This window comes from Silurus aristotelis (assembly GCF_946808225.1).
Source record: "Silurus aristotelis genome assembly, chromosome: 11".
Classification (NCBI taxonomy): domain Eukaryota; kingdom Metazoa; phylum Chordata; class Actinopteri; order Siluriformes; family Siluridae; genus Silurus; species Silurus aristotelis.
The window spans coordinates 11,366,661-11,385,963 of record NC_139584.1 but is presented as its reverse complement, the minus strand read 5'-3'; the positions used below and the strand labels follow the sequence as shown (position 1 = coordinate 11,385,963).

General features: G+C 39.0%; 1 protein-coding gene across 1 annotated transcript in view; it reads left to right on the top strand.

Annotated features, from left to right (window-relative positions):
- Positions 1 to 19,303, top strand: part of agbl4 (AGBL carboxypeptidase 4) — a 320,509-nt gene that overhangs the window by 179,141 nt on the left and 122,065 nt on the right. The window contains exon 5 of the mRNA XM_083555525.1: positions 205 to 421. Coding sequence (XP_083411651.1) covers positions 205 to 421 — 217 coding nt within the window. The remainder of the gene's footprint in view (positions 1 to 204; positions 422 to 19,303) is intronic.

Below are 19,303 nucleotides of genomic sequence, written 5' to 3'. Positions count from 1 at the left end.
ACTGTTCAAACGGAAATACACATTGTGTATGGCTTTTTTCCTTTTTCATCGCCCGCACTTCAAACTTACTAGCTCACAGCTAACTCTGTTATTAAGATTTTACTAAAGATTTTCCATTAGCTCCCAATTCCACTACAAAGCAGCATCCTTAAATAATAACCCGACCTTCTCTTTTTCCTTATTTCCCTCTATCCTGTGTTGCAGGCAAAGACTGCCCGCCAAGAATGTGTATTATTACCGTTGCCCGGACCATCGGAGGAACTATGTGATGTCCTTCGCCTTCTGTTTCGACCGAGAGGATGACGTGTACCAGTTTTCCTACTGTTACCCCTACACCTATTCTCGCCTACAGCACTATCTGTCCAGCCTTGAGCAAAGAAACCTAGACTACCTAAAGAGTGAGCAGCTGGGTCTCAGCGTGGTAAGTGTGTGTGTGTGTGTGTGTGTGTGTGTGTGTGTGTGTGTGTGTGTGTGTGTGTGTGTGTGGGCATGTGCTTATTTGTGCCTATTTCTTATTTTAGCCACAAACCCATATGAGTTCAAATAGCAACCACCAAATTCCTAAATATTATTCAAAGCGATAAAAGTATACTTTTATTATTTAAAAGAGTAATTGACATTAACTTCTGTACTTATTGTCTAGTTTTTCCCAAGAATCGTGAGCTGATTGCGCTAGCCAGTTTCTTTAGCAAAGTTAATTAGCTGTGTCTTTTTCCAAGATTCACTTTTGACTACAGTACCATGTTAACAAAGCACAGCTCAAAGTATTTGGAAAGAAATCCACTGAGCGAATTTATGAGTGTTTAGCATATTGAAGTATATCAAGTAAAATGAGATGTTCTCTCCAAGCAAACAACAGTTTTCTGCCAGAAAAAATACTTTTACTTTTACTTTTATTAAGTGCTATTACCCCTGCATAGTGAAGTTAATCTGAATGGGATGGGAGGAGAAGCTGCATATTTCAACACTAAAAACCTTTAATTGATTATATATTAACTTTTAGGCTTTATTTGCCTGCATGCGGCCCTGTTTAACTGTTAATTCTTGATTATGCAACGTTACTGTTGTGAATTTAGCAGTGTGCTTTGTGTCACTAATACAAAAATAAGCATGTACCAGGGGACAGATTTGGCATTAGGGCTAAAAGAATTCATGCCTCACATAAATAGTTATGTACTGTATTTTAAACAGGTACTGACATTTATTACAATATATAACACTTCATTTCTATACTATTTTTTATTTCTCTAACACATCTAGTAATTTTTTTAATATTAGGCCACTGAAAAATGCACCAGAAGGCAACAGAACTGAAAAAAATACATAAAAAGTATTATTCTGGTTAATTATATTATATGTACAGTTTAAAGAAAAGCCAAAACTGAGCTAAAATGGGCTTCTCGTTTAAAAGAAGTACTGACTACTGATTCCTCATCATAGACATTTTTTTTTCTCAAACCTGGTGAAATAGCACAAATCTATTTTAGTCTAATAGCTAATAATAGCTAATAATAGATTGCACATTTGAGCTTTGGGGTCTAACTGTCACCTGCACAAGCACAGTGTGGGTATTTATGTTTAGACAGTATTGTGTACACTTTATATGCAGGTTAAATGGGTAGCATGTAACTGCAATAGTGTAAAATTGGGATCATGTTGGAGCCAGAGGTAACACTGGTGGATCCTGCCCACAGGATACCATTTTATAATCCCAGCTGGAAAGCTTTGATATTAATAGTATTTTGTTTTTGTTTTGTGTTTATCAGCATAAACTTCCTGAAGTGACTTATAAAGTCTTCAGGGTATGTCATGTCGTTCCATGTGTGCTTCAGGATTCCCTTCAGCTAATAAGATCTATAAATTCAAGTAGAGATGACGTTCCCCCCTTTTCTCACACATGTTCTCTTCTTTCTGTGTGTGTATATGTGCAAATGTGCATGAGAGAGAGAGAGAGAGACAGAGAGAGAGAGGGAGATTAGAGCGTTTAGGCCTTGCTAGGCCAGGTGTTGGATCATGCGCAGTGCCTGCAGTGCTGTTTCTGCTCTTATCAAATAATTGTAGAAGAAAAACTCATTAGAAATGCTTGAAAGATTAAAACCCATTCTCATATTTTCCTCCATCACTTCCATGTTTCAAGGAGAGCTAGGCTGCAAGGGTCTCTGATGAAAGGGCTGCTATTGATAAGAAATGTGGCATCAGTTTAGAAAAGAAATCGGTTTTGTATGAAATGTGATTTGAATTGGTAAATTATATGGAAGGAGGGAGTAAATCAGGCAAATATGCATGCGACTGCTGTTCAGAAACACTGCTCGCTTCGGAGTCAGCGTACCTGCTGGTGCTTACAATAGCAGCACAAGGAAAATGAATGTTTAAGGCTTTCGAATGTGATGTATTCGATCTGATTGACAGCACAGTGTATCACAGTAGAGATAGTAGTAGTAATGATAGATTGTGTTGTTATTATTATTATTATTATTATTATTATTATTATTATTATTATTATTAATAGTAGTAGTAGTAGTAGTAGTAGTAGTAATAGAAATGTCGAGTAGTAATAGAAATGTTGAGTAACAGTAGTAGTAGTAGAGACAATAGTAGCCATAGAAGAAGTAGTCCTAATTGTATTAATAGTGGTAGTAGTAATAGAATCAGTAGTAGTATGAGATAATTGATTGTGGATGAGTAGTAGAAGTACAAATAGTAGATGTGAGGAATGGGAATTAGTAGTAACAGTACACTAGTACTAGTAGTACTGGTGGTAGAAGTATGAATACTAGTAGTAGTAGTAGTAGTAGTAATAGTAGAGTGCTCATAGTGATAGTAGTAACAGTAAACTAGTAATAGTTGTATTTGTGTCAATAGTAATAGTAATAATAATAGTAGGAGTCATAGTATGTGGTAGAAAGTGGTAGCAGTGATAAGTCAAAGGATATGAAAATTCCCCTGGAATGAGTACCATTTTATTGTAATAGATGTCAGGAATCACACTTTCACTGTGTTTTTTTTTTTTTGGCAGCTCCAGTAAAAGGAATGGGTATGCTAATTCACCCTGACATCCATGTAAAAGTTATCAGAGGGACCCGTTATTTTATTCTAATAAGGCATTTTTACAGTAGATGGGCAGGTCCGATAAGTCACATTGTGGAACATGGCAAATATTCATATATTCCTTTCAGGTAAAGTAAAACTGTCATAATTAATAATTTCATCAGACGATAATGGGGATCGAGCGTTTTGCCGCGGTGCAGGGTTACGGTGCTGCTTCCTACAGCGTTGTGCATCAGGAAGCATCCTTTAAAAAGCACTGCAGCAGGTCAGATTTAAAGGAAGGGTGAATGTGCTGCATGGAGGGCATACTTGTATTAGTATGCATGGGCATAAGGGAGTTTTATGGCCTTATTTGTCTTTTTATGTGCTGTGTTCTTGGGTCTGTGGCAGCTTCTTTTATAACAAGAGAAAGAGAGAGAGAGAGAGAGAGAGAGAGAGAGAGAGAGAGAGAGAGAGAGAGAGAGAGAGAGAGAGAGAGATGAGGGTATACCAGCCCTATCTGCAGACTATGTTTGTCCAGTGGTGCGAAACAAAGATGTGGTGCAGGTAAACCGAGGCCACACACATACACACACTGGCTATTATGCAAGGCAACTATGCATTCAGGTAACTGTTATATAATAGCATTTGTAACTGTAGCCTAGTTGTCACGACTAACAATGTTAATTTCTTTAGCTCTTCCGACTCCTCTAATGACTTTACAACGAGACGAATGTCAGTGGTGATATTATTCCTGGTGTATTTCACTCATTGGAAACAGCTGGATGTTTTACCAGCTTACCTGCAGAACACTATGTAAGGATTACTGCACGTATAATACAGGCAGTTCGAAATGAGATCAGCCTGAAATGCGTTCGTGTGATGCATGCTTTAAAGGCTCTACATAATTTAATAACGAAGAATGCTTCGTATATCACACGAACGACTTTCACACCCGGCACCAGAGGGGACTGTGGATGGAAATGGGACTTTTGTTGCTTTCACTGAGCTTTCGGTCTTATTCGAAACCTATTAACAAACACTAGATTATTTGTTATATCTGAGAGAGTGAAAATAATATGGTTTCCTTTAAATCATGCACCCATGAAGGCGACTCATAAATGCCAGTCAGCAGTTTTGAGTGTAATTGTTTCCCATTCATGTACTCACTTTGGCTGCGGAATTCATTTGAAGCATGTTCGATTTTTATATTAAAATGTAGCTTTAATGGGACCGTAACACTTATGATTATCTGATTATCGGGGAAAAATAGTTATGCCACTGAGCCACAACGATGGTAAGCAATACAGATTGGTCAGATTGATTCTTATAGAATCAATTTGAAAGAATAATATTATTGACTTTCAAGATCCTAGTCAGGAATATGATGATATAATATTGAATTTTGTCAGCATGATAAATTATACTTTTGCAATTTGAAATAGCTGATCTGATCGAATTAAATGTTTTTTTTTACAGTTGCTTATCAAATCTAAACATTAAATTTGATAATTTACTTTTTGCCTTATGACACAGGGCTGTTAAATTGTTAGATCTGATTAGTCAGAAAGGACTGATAAATTCAAACACAGGTTTAAAAATTATTTTAGTTTGTTATTGAATTGTTCAGGTGAACTTATGATCTTAGCTAAATAATTACTCGGTTTTATTTTTGTTCTTTTTTCTGATGTTCTGGCCTCCTGTTTATGATTTTGTTTATTAATTATATAAACCTTTCTAAATTCTTCATTAATGAGTCCCGATATGTAAGAGCATAAAAAGGTTAACAACATAAGTCTGTTATTCAGGTTAACAACATAAGTCTGATTCGCTAAACTGCTAACTAGCTTGGTCAATTTTAGTGACAGCTAGCTAGCCAGACCTATAATTCAGCTAAATTTGAAACTTGAAAAGTGTAAACTTTTAAGATCATTTTTTTGTGAAAAACCATCTGCTCAATAATCTACTGAGTCATTGAGGTACGTTGCAGGACCCAGTTAATGAAAATAAAAACCTGTTGTGGAATGTTACACTTCGCTCTAAATGAACCAACTGTACTTGAATGTGTACACAGAAGGCTTCATTTTTTTTTCAGACTTCGATGAGTGGTGTGTTGGTGACTTCAGAGGAGATTTTGCTGCAGGTTACACTGTTCCACCAAAAACAGTGTGAAATAAATGAACTGGAATTGCAAAACTCCATTGAGAAATGTGGTCGTTTCAAGGACAGTGATAAATAGACAACTTTCTACATTAAACATAGAAAAATAGGGTAGATATATTTAAAAGAATATAAAGGAGACTTGTCTTTCCATTGGTTGTAATCTTGAAACATTTGGTACAGTTGTATCAATGCTATGCACACACTGGTATTTACACCAGCACTGAGAGTAGTATAAGAGATAGACAGATAGATAGAGAGAGAAAGAAAGAGAGACAAGATGCAGCGTGAGAGTCTGCTAAACATACACATGTTCATCTCTCTTTCTCTGAGTTGGTATTCAAGATGCTAGATCCACAGCATCACATCCATAGCAGTAAAGGGAATAGCTCCGATGTAATTGTACTACAGGGATTAATGTTTGGAAGGTATATTGTTTCCTGTACACAACTCTAGCCAATCCCCTTGTCCTCCTGTTTCCGCCACAGTTTCTGCATATCTCCCAGGACCTCTTTCCCCGACTCACAATCTCACTCTGTCTGTCTCCTATCTCTCTCTTTATTTTTTTATTAGTCTATTTGGGTTTACCAGCACGGACCCTTTTTTCTAGATGCCTTTTTATAGCATCTGTCTTTAACTTTATTTTGCGCTTGTCGTTTTTCTCTCTCTTTATCCTATTTTGTGTGGGTCAATGTTTGTACTCATCTGAGAAATCCACACACACTGCTGTGTCTCTCTATAATGCCCCTTGCAGCAGGGTCTTTAGTCATTTGAGTTTTTTTCTTTTTCTTTCTTCAAAGTGACATTCTTCTTTTCCTTCTTTGTTTTGTTTGCATTGGCGTTATATCCTGTAAAGTGAGAATGCTTTCAAAAATAAAAGTGTTCAATTATTTTTTTATCAAGTAACAAAATGGAAAGTAAATAAAGTACAGAAGAGAAATCCAAGTTAAATCAATATTTGGTGTGAGCACCTTTTGGCTTGCACAAAGTCAGATTAGGGTGTATGATGAACCAATTGTATAAAGCAGGTACTAATGAACATCAATTTTTCATATGTAGGTTATAACACAGTCATTAACTGAAAAAGAAACAGGCTTAAACTGGGTAAAGAACAGCCAAACTCTGCTTCAAAGGTGAGGGTGTGGAAGACAGTTTCATATCAGAGGTCATAAACCATGACTGAGCACAGCAACAAGACACAAGGTCATTATGGGATGTGCTGTTCAAGCTATTTTGAAAAAGCAAAAAAAAACAGGTAATGTTAAGGACTGTAGATGCAGTTGTCAGCTAAGGAAACTTAATGCAGCAAAAAAAAGACACATCATACTTTCTTCACTTTGACATCAGAAGATGTTCATCAGTGCCATCAGCAAAGATCTAGCAGAAACATTTACTGTCTGAAGAAGACTGGCCAGATGTGGAAGAATTGCATCTAAAAAGCCATACGAAGTAAAGGTTGGTCCCCACAGAGTCTTGATCTCAACATCATCAAGGCTGGGAATACGTGAAGAGACAAAGGGATTTGAGGTAAAAAAAAAAAAAAATTAGATTTCTAGCACCAAACACACTGGTGGCATTCATTTTACAATGGAAATGAAATTAGTTCTACAATAGAAATCGCATGGTTTTGATTCCATAATTCCCTGACGTCTTTTTTCTTTTCATTTTAAGTTCGTTTGACACAGCCTAGAGCTATGTTTTTTTTCTCACTTTCTTGCTGTGGGATGGACCCCTGAGTAACTAGACATATACCAGAGGGTATTGCAATGTGCTGCAAAACGTTTTGGAAATTTGTTTAGTGCAAGATGCCGCTCACTCTTCAATTTGCCGACACTGGCTCTGAAAAAAGGGTCCCAGACATCACACTTCTTCCTTCATGTTTGAAAATTGGTGTAACACACAGAGGATATGTCCTTCTGCTACTTGACGGTTGACAAAAACCCTTACATGATTAAATAATATTTTAAATTTTGACTCGTCTGTCTATTTTCTAGTTTTCAGTAGTCCACTATCGGTGATTCATGGACCAGGCAAGCCTCTTTTATTATTTTGCCATCTTAGCACTGCCTTTCTTGCTTTTCCTGACAATTTGGACAGCAGTTGACTCTCAGAATCTTGTCTGATTCTGTTGTGGTTTTGGGTCTGCCAGAATTATTTCTTTCAGCATTACTTCCAGTTTTCAAATGGCTTTTAATGGTGTAGGAAACTGTACTAACTTTTTTGGCTTTTATACAGAGGGTATGTAAGTAATCACCAAGAGTTGGTACACTTGTAGGAAATGTTGGCATAAACTTTCAAGGCTTAGTTACTTTCCATTGCTGAAGAACAGCTGTAATTGTTAATCCATTACTTCCTTTTTGGCTTCCTTCCTTTATAAGTTGTACCATTTTAGGACTGTTGTTCAAATTTCAGTACAAACTTTTGAAATACTGTGTATTTATATATATATATATATATATATATATATATATATATATATATATATATATATATATATATACTACATACACACACATCACATTTGTTTCTGTAGGGTAAGTTGATAGAGTAGTGTTTTATGGCTGTAGTCGGAAGAAGTGCAGCATAAGCACTTTTACTGGAAGCATTTTTTTTCCCCTTTGTCACCAGTGGCCAAGCACTGATGCATTTCATCAGCACTAAGATGGAGCTTGTTTCACAGTGACTCAGTGAAAGAAAAAAATGTCTGTGTGTGTGACCAAGCACAGGACAAGGACAATGATATCTGACAGTTTTGGCCATGTGGCCAGTCTCTACAAGGAAACTGCTTTTAATTTTTTTTTATAAATGAACAGGTTAAAGTTTAGGTTTCATTAGGATACCGTATATATTTTTTTGTTTGTTTTGTTTTTTGTTTACAAAATCAGCCAATACCCATATGTTTTCTTTTCAAAACTACTAAGCTTTTGGGAAGTTTTTTTTTTTATTCATATTGAATCATTTTACAGTTAAACTATTTTACACAAAAATCACTTACGTTATAAATATTGTATAAGATGCATAAAAATATAAAGTATAAAATCAATTCCAAAAAAGGAATCCAGGCTAATATCTGTATATCATCCTAATTCTTCTTTCGAAAAACTGTGTATGTTCATATACATGTATGTTGTTGAAAATGAAATAGCTATCATCCAGAAGCATCCCTGAGCTACCATTTAGAATTGTTCTTTCATTCTCATGTTTCAATGTGTGAGAGTTAAGAATAGAAAGAATTGAAGCAATAAACGAAGATAAATCTGTTCAAGTGAGAAAATTGGAAGGAAGTTGTGATTGTGATTTAAAAAATTGGATGATCTTTTTTCTCTTTTTTTGTAGCATAATCACATGCTTTGTTATTCCGGTACAGTGTCTACATTGGATTTTTATTGGACATTAATTATCATTATACAGTTTTAAATATTAAAATACATTTCAAGACCTACTAATGACCGTGTTAGCAATACGCGCACCACAGCATGCCTCTCACCCGGGTACCACGGTCTCTTCCAGTGTAGAGCGGAATAATTGGCTCTTTTTGTATGTAAGGATCATCACCACCACTTGTTCATGTTTCTCTCGCTGAGACTCGGCCAGAGCAATGAGCTGCCCAATCCCGAGCTGAGAAATGGCAGTGAACGTTGGTGCAGGGAGGTATGAAGGGACATGGAAACAGGAGCCACACACATTGAGAGGCAGGAGAAAGGTAATTTTTTGTTGTTGTAATGGCCATTGTAGCTTGTGCAGGCAGAGGAACAGTGGGGAACCTTGTCCTGGAGCCTGTTAGTGTGAATAAAGGATGTGAAGCTCTTTGAATGGGCGAGTCCGTGCCTGCTGCACCTTTCTCTCTCTTTTTCTCTCTCTCTCTCTCTCTCTCTCTCTCTCTCTCTCTCTCTCTCTCTCTCTCTCTCTCTCTCTCTCTCTCTCTTTCTCTCTCTCTCTTTCTCCCTTCCTCCCTCACTCACTCTCTCTGTCCAGGCTTATCTTTGTGTTTGTACACTCTGTGCCAAGATTTAATCAATAGCAGCTTTGCCTTGCGTGAAGAGAAGGTCAAAGTCAGACTGGAGTGACGGAGATAGGGATGAGAGAGAGAGGGGAGACATATAGGTGTGGGGGAGACAGGAAGCCATGTCTCTACCGCATTGTTGAATAAGTGCTAAGGCTTTTATATACTTAAAAAAAAAGTCTTGTTCCTTGTTAACTGTGAAATTGAAACAGCTTTTTAGCATTGGGAGCTCTCTGTCTTCCACTCTTGTCTGTTCATTTTGGTTCATCTGTTTCCTCATAACTCTAAAATCCAATTACAATAACCTCCATGGATTCTCCTGGGGTGTTTGTTTAGTTGTATTTGTGTCCTTTTTTGTTACTAGTCTTTTGCTTTCTTCTCAAATTCAGTAGACATAATTCTTCTGTCCATAACAGGAAACCGCTATTAGATGGCCCGCCCTGGTGTGTGTGTGTGTGTGTGTGTGTGTGTGTGTGTGTGTGTGTGTGTGTGAAGGAATCATTGTGCTCTCTTGGTGTCTCACACAACCAGTCTTTTCCATTTGCACCTCTCAGTGTGCAGGCCATTCTCTCACAGATCTGATTCCAGATTGCACTGTGACCCGAGTTTGACTGCCGGCCACTTATTTCACATTAGGGAGGGCAATAAAGAGTTTGATCTGACCCCTTTCTCTTCGGCTGGCCCTTTATCCGGACCAATAGGCCCTCCAGGACATCATCCAGGTGCTTTATTGCACATAGAAACCCCTGTATCAGCAGCAGAGCTATAGAGCTATCGTCCAGCCGATATGGCGAGCCGTAATGAGGAGGAGATAGAACAGAGAGCGAGTGCGGGAATAAGATGAAGTTAGAAAAGAGAAGGTGAGAGGTAAAAGAGAAAGAGCCAAAGACAAAGAGAGAGGGAATGGTCTAGTAGGCATCATATGGATCATGAGGACCAGAAGGTCATGTGTGGTTAGTAAAAATCCTTTTACCATGTTTTTCGATGATCTGTGTGCAGAGTCTCTGGCTGAGCCACGAAATGTGGCAGCTTTGCTAACTCAGAGATAATATTTATTTTTCTGAAATTGAAATGGCTCACACTTGAGGGCTTAGCTTTGTTCCAATATTTTGGGACAGCTCGGTAGCCTGCTTGCTATTCAAACCACCTCAGCCGGAAAGGGGCCAGAGGAGAAAGCTTAACAAAAAATAAATAAATAAATAAATAAAAATATCCGAACGTGTTTTTTTTTTTAGCCATTTAGCCATCGGATGCAGATGGTCCCACCACAGCTGGAGTGTTGGAGTACAGGAATGGACTTGATAAGGTCAGGAATGTAACATTTTTGCTTTGTGTAACAGGAACCCAAAACAGCAAGAAGATTAGGGGTTACAGAAACGTGGGAACCAGAAGGAACTACACAGTAGATCATTTCTTGGGTGCAGAGAATGAGAATGACTGAAAAGGGGGGTTAGTCTACCTTTAAGAGCAGTCAAGCATGAAATTCACTTTGAAGGGAAACTTAATTTGTTGTAAATGAGGGGTAACATGAAGATGAGATGCATTGCAATGTGAGAGAGAGGAGAGAGCGAGAGAGAGAGAGAGAGAGAGAGAGAGAGAGAGAGAGAAAGGGAGAGAATGTGAGCAAGCAAGCATAAGCGAACAAGCAAGTTTGTGTGTGTGTGTGTGTGTGTGTGTTTGTGTGTGTGTGTGTGTGTGTGTGTGTGTGTGTGTGTGTGTGTGTGTGTGTGTGTGTGTGTGTGTGTGTGTGTGTGTGTGTTTGAGAGAGATGTAGATAGGATGGTAGATGTCACAGGAGGCTATAAGCTGAGTAGCTCATCTGGGGCAGAAATCAAAAGCTAGGTGGCCTTTCCAGCCTGACACATCATTATAATGAAACCTTCTCTTTTCTTCTTTTCTTCGTGGCTTCGCTCGATTCCCGTATCATTTGAAAGGACAAAGGTGAATTCAGAGGAGGGATTTGTTTGCAGTATGCATATGTGTGAGTGTGAGAAGTGTGATTACACAGTGTCAGAGTATTAATAGAACAGATATTTCTCCCTGTACCGCCAGCATGCACGTTATAGGGAGAGCGTAATGTTATTTACGTGAATCATTTAACATGTTAATCACATGGTTCAATACAGTTCTGGTATTCAAAGCCAGGTCCACGGGGGCTCTGTGATATTCTAAATATGGTTTTAAAATGACATGATGGTGACTGATGTAAATCTTGTGAAATATTTCATAAATTAAATGTCAATAATTTAATCCTTACCATTGTTTAGAAGAACCGACGGTTCCATACAACATTGAATGATAGAAAAAAAAATCATTGGTGCCTATTATTTAATTTGTTATAATATATTCATAAATTAAATGTGTTAAAATATTAATCCTTAAATAAAATTTTTTATCAGGTAGTATTATTTAAAATAGACTGACATTATTACAGGTAAAGTGAATAACACTGATTATTTTTTCTCACGGCACCTGTTAGTGGGTGGTATTTTTTAGGCAGCAAGTGAACATTTTGTCCTCAAAGTTGATGTGTTAGAAGCAGGAAAAATGGGTCAGAGTATCTCCAAAACTGCAGCTTTTGTGTGCTGTTCCTGGTCTGCAGTGATCAGTATCTATCAAAAGTAGTCCAAGGAAGGAACAGTGGTGAACCGGTGACAGGGTCGTGAGCCGAGGCTCATTGATGCACGTAGGGAACAAAGGCTGATCCCCCGATCCAACAGATGAGCTCCTGTAGCTGAAATTGCTGAAATGGTTGATGTCGGATCAGGACTGCAGCAAAAGGAGGCCAAAACAATATCAGAAATGTGGTCATAATGTTATGCCTGATCAGTGTTTCATAGTTATGCCTAGTCAGTGTACAGTGCAACCTCTAAACTCGATAGGGGTTACGTTCTATGACCCCTCCCGAGTAACAAAAAATCTGCAGGGTGGCTCGAAAGTTCGGAGTAACATTTCAAAACATAGTTTGTAATGTTACTCCGAACTTTCGAGCCACTCGCAGCTTCTTGTGAACTATCGGATTTTTCACGAGTGAACTATCGAGGTCACGAGTGTCAAGGTCACGAGTATCAACGTTCCACTGTACACTTAAGTCCTGATAAATTTGAGATTGTGTTTTCGTCTAAAAACGCTTCGCATCCACACTATCCTTTTCAATTGTTTCCCAAAAGTTGCTTATCCACACTGAAACATCTCAAAACTCCTACATCCCTGTACTTTGCATGAGCAATATATATTTGACGCTTTGACCTGCGTCATTTCTGCCTGGCGTTTATTTACTTTCCAACGCTTTGAAACGTTTCGGCAACGTCGACGAACGGCACTGTCACATGACTAAAATGTCTTACATTTTTTGAAAGTTACCGTATTTTCCGGACTATAAACCGCTACTTTTTTCCCACGCTTTGAACCCCGCGACTTAAACAATGAAGCGGCTAATTTATGGATTTTTCCTGGATTTTTCCAAAAAACTGAGCCCCATAACATAAGACCAATAAAATTGCCGATTGGGTTAAGGTGAACCAATGAAATTCTTTATATAAAATCAGATGCGCTCCCACTGATAAACTCCTGAGTGAAATTGTTGTGAAAGGAAGGAGGAAGACAGTGAACAATGACTTGGTAGGCTACTGTTTAGATACAAGCCGTGTAACAGACACTGTCTTTCGTTAAAGCCTGTGTAAAGTTCATTAGTTTTAGTGTAGACATGTGCGGCTTATTTATGTTCAAAATAAAAATCTTTTTGTAAAATTCAGTGGGTGCGGCTTATATTTGGGTGCGTTTAATAGTCCGGAAATTACGGTACTTCACTATCTACATTGTGAATAAAAATGTTGTCTCTGTGTGGACAGAAGACTAAAACCGGTGTGAAATTTATGCGTTTTTAAATAAAAACATATTAGTGTGGACATGGCCTATGCACATCTACATGTTGGAAAACAATGTCCAAATATGGACTTTTTTGAAACTGGGAGAATCACAGTGAGCAATAAATAAAATAGAATCAGCAAGATGGTGTCACTGTTGACCTTGTCACTTTATTTCAAAGAACTGTCGTTCTATATTATCTGTGTCATTTCATTTCACTGTAACTCCTGATGGTGCAGTAGGGTGGTGCTCTGATGAGCTGTCTGTGCTTTGACTCATATCACTCAGCCATCGTAGTGCTGTGTATCTGTCATCTGTCCTTCAGCCGTCTGCATCGCTTTACAATCGCCTTAATCAGGCCGCCTGCATTAGCGCCGGTGAAGTATGTGCTGTGGAAGGGGAACGAAGTTTAATTAAAACAAAAGGACCTGTCTCACTAAGTGCTGAGGAAAAAATTAACTACAGATATGGCACAGCTTTAAGCTATCAGGAAAGCTTTTAAGGAAGAAGAAGCCCACATCCTTTCTGCATTTTTCCAGTGAAATCTTCCAACCAAACAAACTGGCAGTTTAACTAGACAGTTCCCTCAACAAACACACGCCTTATTTTTCTTCCTCAAAACATGTACCTCATCTGGCTGCCACTTTTATCTAAAGCATCTTACAAGAAGCACCTGGCTCATGAGCCCGACAATGGCGCCCATCACAGATTATTACAATCTCACAGATTTGTTGTTCCACATCCCAAAGGTGTTCTACTGGATTCCAATCTGGCGACTGAGGAGGTTATTAAAGTACACTCATGTTCAAGGAACCAGATTGCGATGACCTGTGCTTTGTGAAATATCCTGTTATCATGCTTGAATTAGTCTTTATGAGATGGGTATATTGGCTGTAGTGTTCACACGATATTTAATCAGTATTACGTGGCCCGGTGTGTGCCAAGAAAACATTCCCCACACTACTACCACCACAAACAGCCTGCATTGTTGACCAAAGCACATGCATGGATGGATTCATGCTGTTTTACCCAAAAATTCTGACCCTCACATCTGCATGTTGTAGCAGAAATTGAGATTTATCCAATCATCAACTGGTCATTCTCCTCTAACCTTAAACACATACGAGGCTTTTCCATCTACCGAACTCAATGTGTTTCGCTTTATGCACCATTCTGTTTAAACTCTATAAATGATCTTTTGTGCATGAAAATCCCTGGAGATCAACATATTCTCAACACAGCCTATCTGTCACCAGCAACCATTTTAATGCTTGATGTGAACATTATCTAAAGCTATTGACCTGCATCTGCATGTTTATTTGTATTGTGCTGATGGCACATGATTGGCTCATTAGATATTAAGCAGGTGTTCAGATGTCTTTATTATAGTGCCTGACTGATTGTATAGTGAGCGTACTGAGCAATTTTTTTTAATCCCAGAATTGTCTAATAGACCCAATTTCATGTATGAGTTTTTATTTCTTTTCATGTATCTGTTTTTATTCTATCTTAATCTTGTTATTTTAACCTGAACTTGTCTTTCTTTTTTTTTTTTTTTATAAAAGTAAAAGATGACAAACCTGACAAATACACAAATATATATTTGAGCAAGACAATGCTAACTGCCGATTGCATCAGTTACAATAGCATGACTTTGAAGTAGAAGAGTCTGGGTGCTGAACTGGCCTGCCTGCCACTAGACCTTTCACCATTTGAAAATGAGCATCATGAAACAAAAAACACAACAATGGACACCAAGAACTGTTGAGCAGCTAGGATTCTGTATTAGACACATATGGGACAACATTCCTTTCCCAAAACCAAAAAGCAACTGGTCTCCTCGGGTCCCAGATGAATTCTGACAGAAGATGCGATGCTACACATTGGTAAATGGCCTTGTGCCAATTTTTAAAAAACCTGTTGAAGCAAACAAATTCAAAATTACTATATATTTTGCTATATATTTTTCCTTCTTAGTTTAAATATGCAATATGTTTTTTTATTGTTTAATTGTAAATAGGATATGGATTTATGAAAATTGAAAATCATTGCATTCTGTTTTATTTACGTTCCAATTTTTTTGGTATTGGGGTTGACCAAAGGGATAAAAGCAGTAATGACAATCATGGCGACACGTTATCAAATGACAGTCATCTCAGACTTGCAGTGCTGAATGCATTTTGTTAGGAAAACTTTCTCTTTAACTTGATCAAAAAATTACCTCCATTGACCTCTGAAGAGGTCGTCCTTTAAATTAGCGCACCAACTCGACCCATGCGAAGGCATGCGATTTTGAATAATAATCTCTGATTCTCTGATCTTACTATAAATGATTGCGGAGGAAATAGGCAGCATGGTATGCTGTCGAGCAGAAAACTCGATTAGATAGGATTTACTGTTGAAGCTTGTTGAGTTAGATTGCTTGCTGAGCAACCAGCTCGGGCAGTTTAGCACCAACATCCAGATGTACACTGAAAAACATTGTTTATATTTGATATGACCCCTGAAATATTGCTGAAATTTTAAATTGCATTCACAATGATGGTAAAATTGAGGGTTTTTTTTGGTCAGCAGATACAAGACTACACCTGCAGCCTAGTCTATATGCTGCACATGTATAGTGTTCACTACAACAATGGATAGTCTGTGTATGCTTGATTCTGTGTGTGTGTGTGTGTGTGTGTGTGTGTGTGTGTGTGTGTGTGTGTGTGTGTGTGTGTGTGTGTGTGTGTGTGTGTGTCTGGGCAATGGAGGTTAGCACTAGAGGAGTGGTGTTTCTGGAGCAGAGCATCCCTGGATCTTGTTCCTCCCACCTCGGACACACTTCACATCTCCTAACTCTTGCCCCCTCTCAGTTCACCCAGCCAGCGTACACTGCAACTGCAGTCTTCTGATAACACCAGGTTCTTTCTCTCTCACACACACAAACACACACAAACACAGAGCTCTCAAATTTCTCAAGCACCCCCATACACAAGTACAAACATCTCCCTCACCCAAACAACCTTTTATCCTTCTCAAACACTCATCCTCTGCTGCCCGTTCCAGACTTTTCCTTCCCTACACCACACAGCTTTATACCTGCACCTGAACCAAGCGGATATGAGCAACTCCATTTTTATTTTTTTTTTACCACCATTCTATTCTTTTTCCTTCATTACCCACGGACTCTCCTTCCCCACCTGGACTCCAGCATGCATCTGTGGTCACACAAACATACCGAGAGATAGAAAAAGATGGATGCTGGCATGCGTTCTGTTTGAAGGCACAATGTCGTTAGTGTGCAGAATGCCCACACCTGTATATTGTGATGTAGTGGCTCTATTCAGCCAGCCGATTGCCTGTAACAGCAGTCTGGGCCGGCCGAGAGAATTGAAAGGGATGGCCAGGCCTGCTTTTCATTAGGGGCAGAAACAGGTTGCAATGGCTGGAGGGGTCCAGTGGGGAGGGATGAGACCTCACAGTAGAGGGGGAAGGGTTATTCGCATCGATTTCGGGAAAAAGCACCTGGTCGAGCGAGCAGGTGGGCTTTTATATTGCACTACTTTCTCACTCACACACACACACACACACACACACACACACACACACACACACACACACACACACACACACACACACACACATTCTATTTCTGTGTGTTCTGCCAAGAACAAAATAAAAAAGTGATTTTAAAAAAATTATTATAGAATAGCCTTTATTTCTTACCTAAAGATAATAGCGAAATTATTTTCCTCGCATACCCCAGCCTGCTTGAAAGCTGGGGTCTGTGCGCAGGATCAGCCATGATACAGCTCCCCCTGGAGCACAGTGGGTTAAGGGTCTTGCTCAAGGGCCCAAGAGGACAAAGACCAGGACAAGGAGAGATAAGGAGAGATAAAATCAGAACGGAGATCAATTATTAGCTAGGCATATAAATACATAAATGAACAGCACAATCAATCAAGAAAATATATAAAAACAATATAAACGGTAATGAGGGGGGGGGGGAATATATATAAGCATATAAGCATTTATGTTCTGTGCTTTTTGTGTATTTTCTACAGCTTTGTGCATAATTATTGTTCATCAGTCAGGTAATGTTTATGTATTTTTTCGAAGCTTTGTTCTGCCACTTAGACATTCTATTATTTAAGAAGTTATTTGCATTAATTTCAGGTAAAAACCAAAGGAGTCTCATCATCCTCTGGTGTTGTGTGTATAAGTTGGCATCGCCATGTTTAGATCTATTCCTAATTGCCTCTCTGTCCGTGTTGACGTCAGTCTCTGACGCAGCGCCGGGGTACAGTGAACTTATTCTGCAGTTCAGCATTGCTCTGCTCCATCCGTGACAGCATTACGAAAACACATGCAGAGCTCTTCTCTGAGCATCATAATAAAAGCTAAGTGCATTAAGCCTGTCCCCATATAACTGGATTACGCTAAAACAAATTACCCGTGTCAGACTCACTGACAGCCCGGGTTTTGAAACTCGGACCTGTCGCTCGTAATAAAGTTTACGCCAGTCAAGAGAGCAGACTTTAAATAATGGAGGATTAGCCAATGAATGATGGAGACGTTCCGCTGCCAGGCCCGTCCCTTGTTACCCATAGCAACTCCGCCAAGACCTGAAGGTTTAAGCTTTCTGTCACTTAGCGTTTCGATTATGAATTGGTGACGTTTAAATTTTGTTCCCATGAAGGCTCCTTTAGAGGATCAGTCCTCACATTCTCCCTAGTTGCCCCCAAGGAGAGAGGGGGAGAAGAAAAATTGCCCACTCGACCCTGAGCACAGGAGTGCTCTATCATAAGGAGAAGTATGACGGCTGTTCGCTGACTTCTTTACAGATGTTTTGTGTCGTCTTCCCATTGACTTAAAGGATGTGAATATACTCTGTATGGCTGTAAATGGGTGGAAGTGCATGTGTATATTTAACTGTGTTTGTGATAGAGAAGGTGTATATGTTTATGTGTGTTTGTACTGGGCTTCGGAGTGTATTGTAGAGGCCACTTGAAAAGGCAATAACCTTTGCTTAGGGCATGGGCGTCAGATCTCGCCTCCCGTAGCTGCCATTGTGAGGCCGTCAACCTGCCACCTTGTGATTTGAAACCTTCCCCTTTTAGACACAAAGGACACTTCTCCTTCTATCCAGCCACCTTGCCTCTCCTTTCAACCAGCATCTCTCGCTTTTCACAAGCTGCCCTTCCTTTTGAGCCACGGGATCAATAGATGGTTTTGTCTCTTTCAGCTCTCAGTGCAAGAGCTGTTTTTTAAATGAGATGCAGTGCAACACTGTAAAAATATCCTGCCTCTATGAAATCCTGTTCAATAAAAAAAGGTTCCACAAGAGACCACTTTCCTCATGATTTTTGTCTTGTAAAACTTCCTGTAGTCGTTATCAGAAGCAGAGAAGATGCGCTAGCTGGGACATGCAGTTCTGTTCCAGCGCACATGTAATTAAAGTGCTGCCATTATTGTGCATAATGAACTAATGAAGGGTGTAAGCACCTAGCAAACCTAATTAGATAGTTAAGCAGATAGCACAGGGCCAATTTGACTGAAGTGACTACATCGAGTATCCAGTCAGTGCACCAAGGTGAGGAGGGATCATTCCATCCAGGCCCAAAGTTATCATAAAAAAAATCTTCAGCCAGCAAACAAGTTGATCAGACTGAAAGTTTAATGTTTAGCCGCTTGATGATTTGTCTTGTTAGTTTTCTCTCCATGTCTCTCTCTCTCTCTCTCTCTCTCTCTCTCTCTCTCTCTCTCTCTCTCTCTCTCTCTCTCTCTTTTCTCTCTCTCCCTCTCAGTGGATTGATCTTAATCAGTGTTATCTGGAATGGCTGATAGCACTTTCCTGTCCTTCTCCCACCCGAAAGTCAAAATGTTGTATAATTCAATTTACTAGAAAAAATTACTTGGAAGACACACAACTGCACAAACACACAAACATGTAGTGAGACACAGTGTTTGGAAAAATAGAGATGTATATATAAAGATTGTTATACCTTTTTGCCACTGCTTCACCCAAGACAGAGTAACGCTTGCAGTGCCTTTAGGGTGCACTGTAAATATGGATCCCTGGTAAAAAAAAAAAAAATACTCACTTTTATTTTTGATTCCTCTGGTCCCTAGCTGATTTCTGTCCACTATAACCAGAAATATTGAAAGAGATCCATAACAAACGTAGTTCTGAACAGCAATGCCGAGGAGGACTCCCCTTTTCGTAACCTCCCCTCCATTTCTGTCAGCCGCACAGGCCAATTA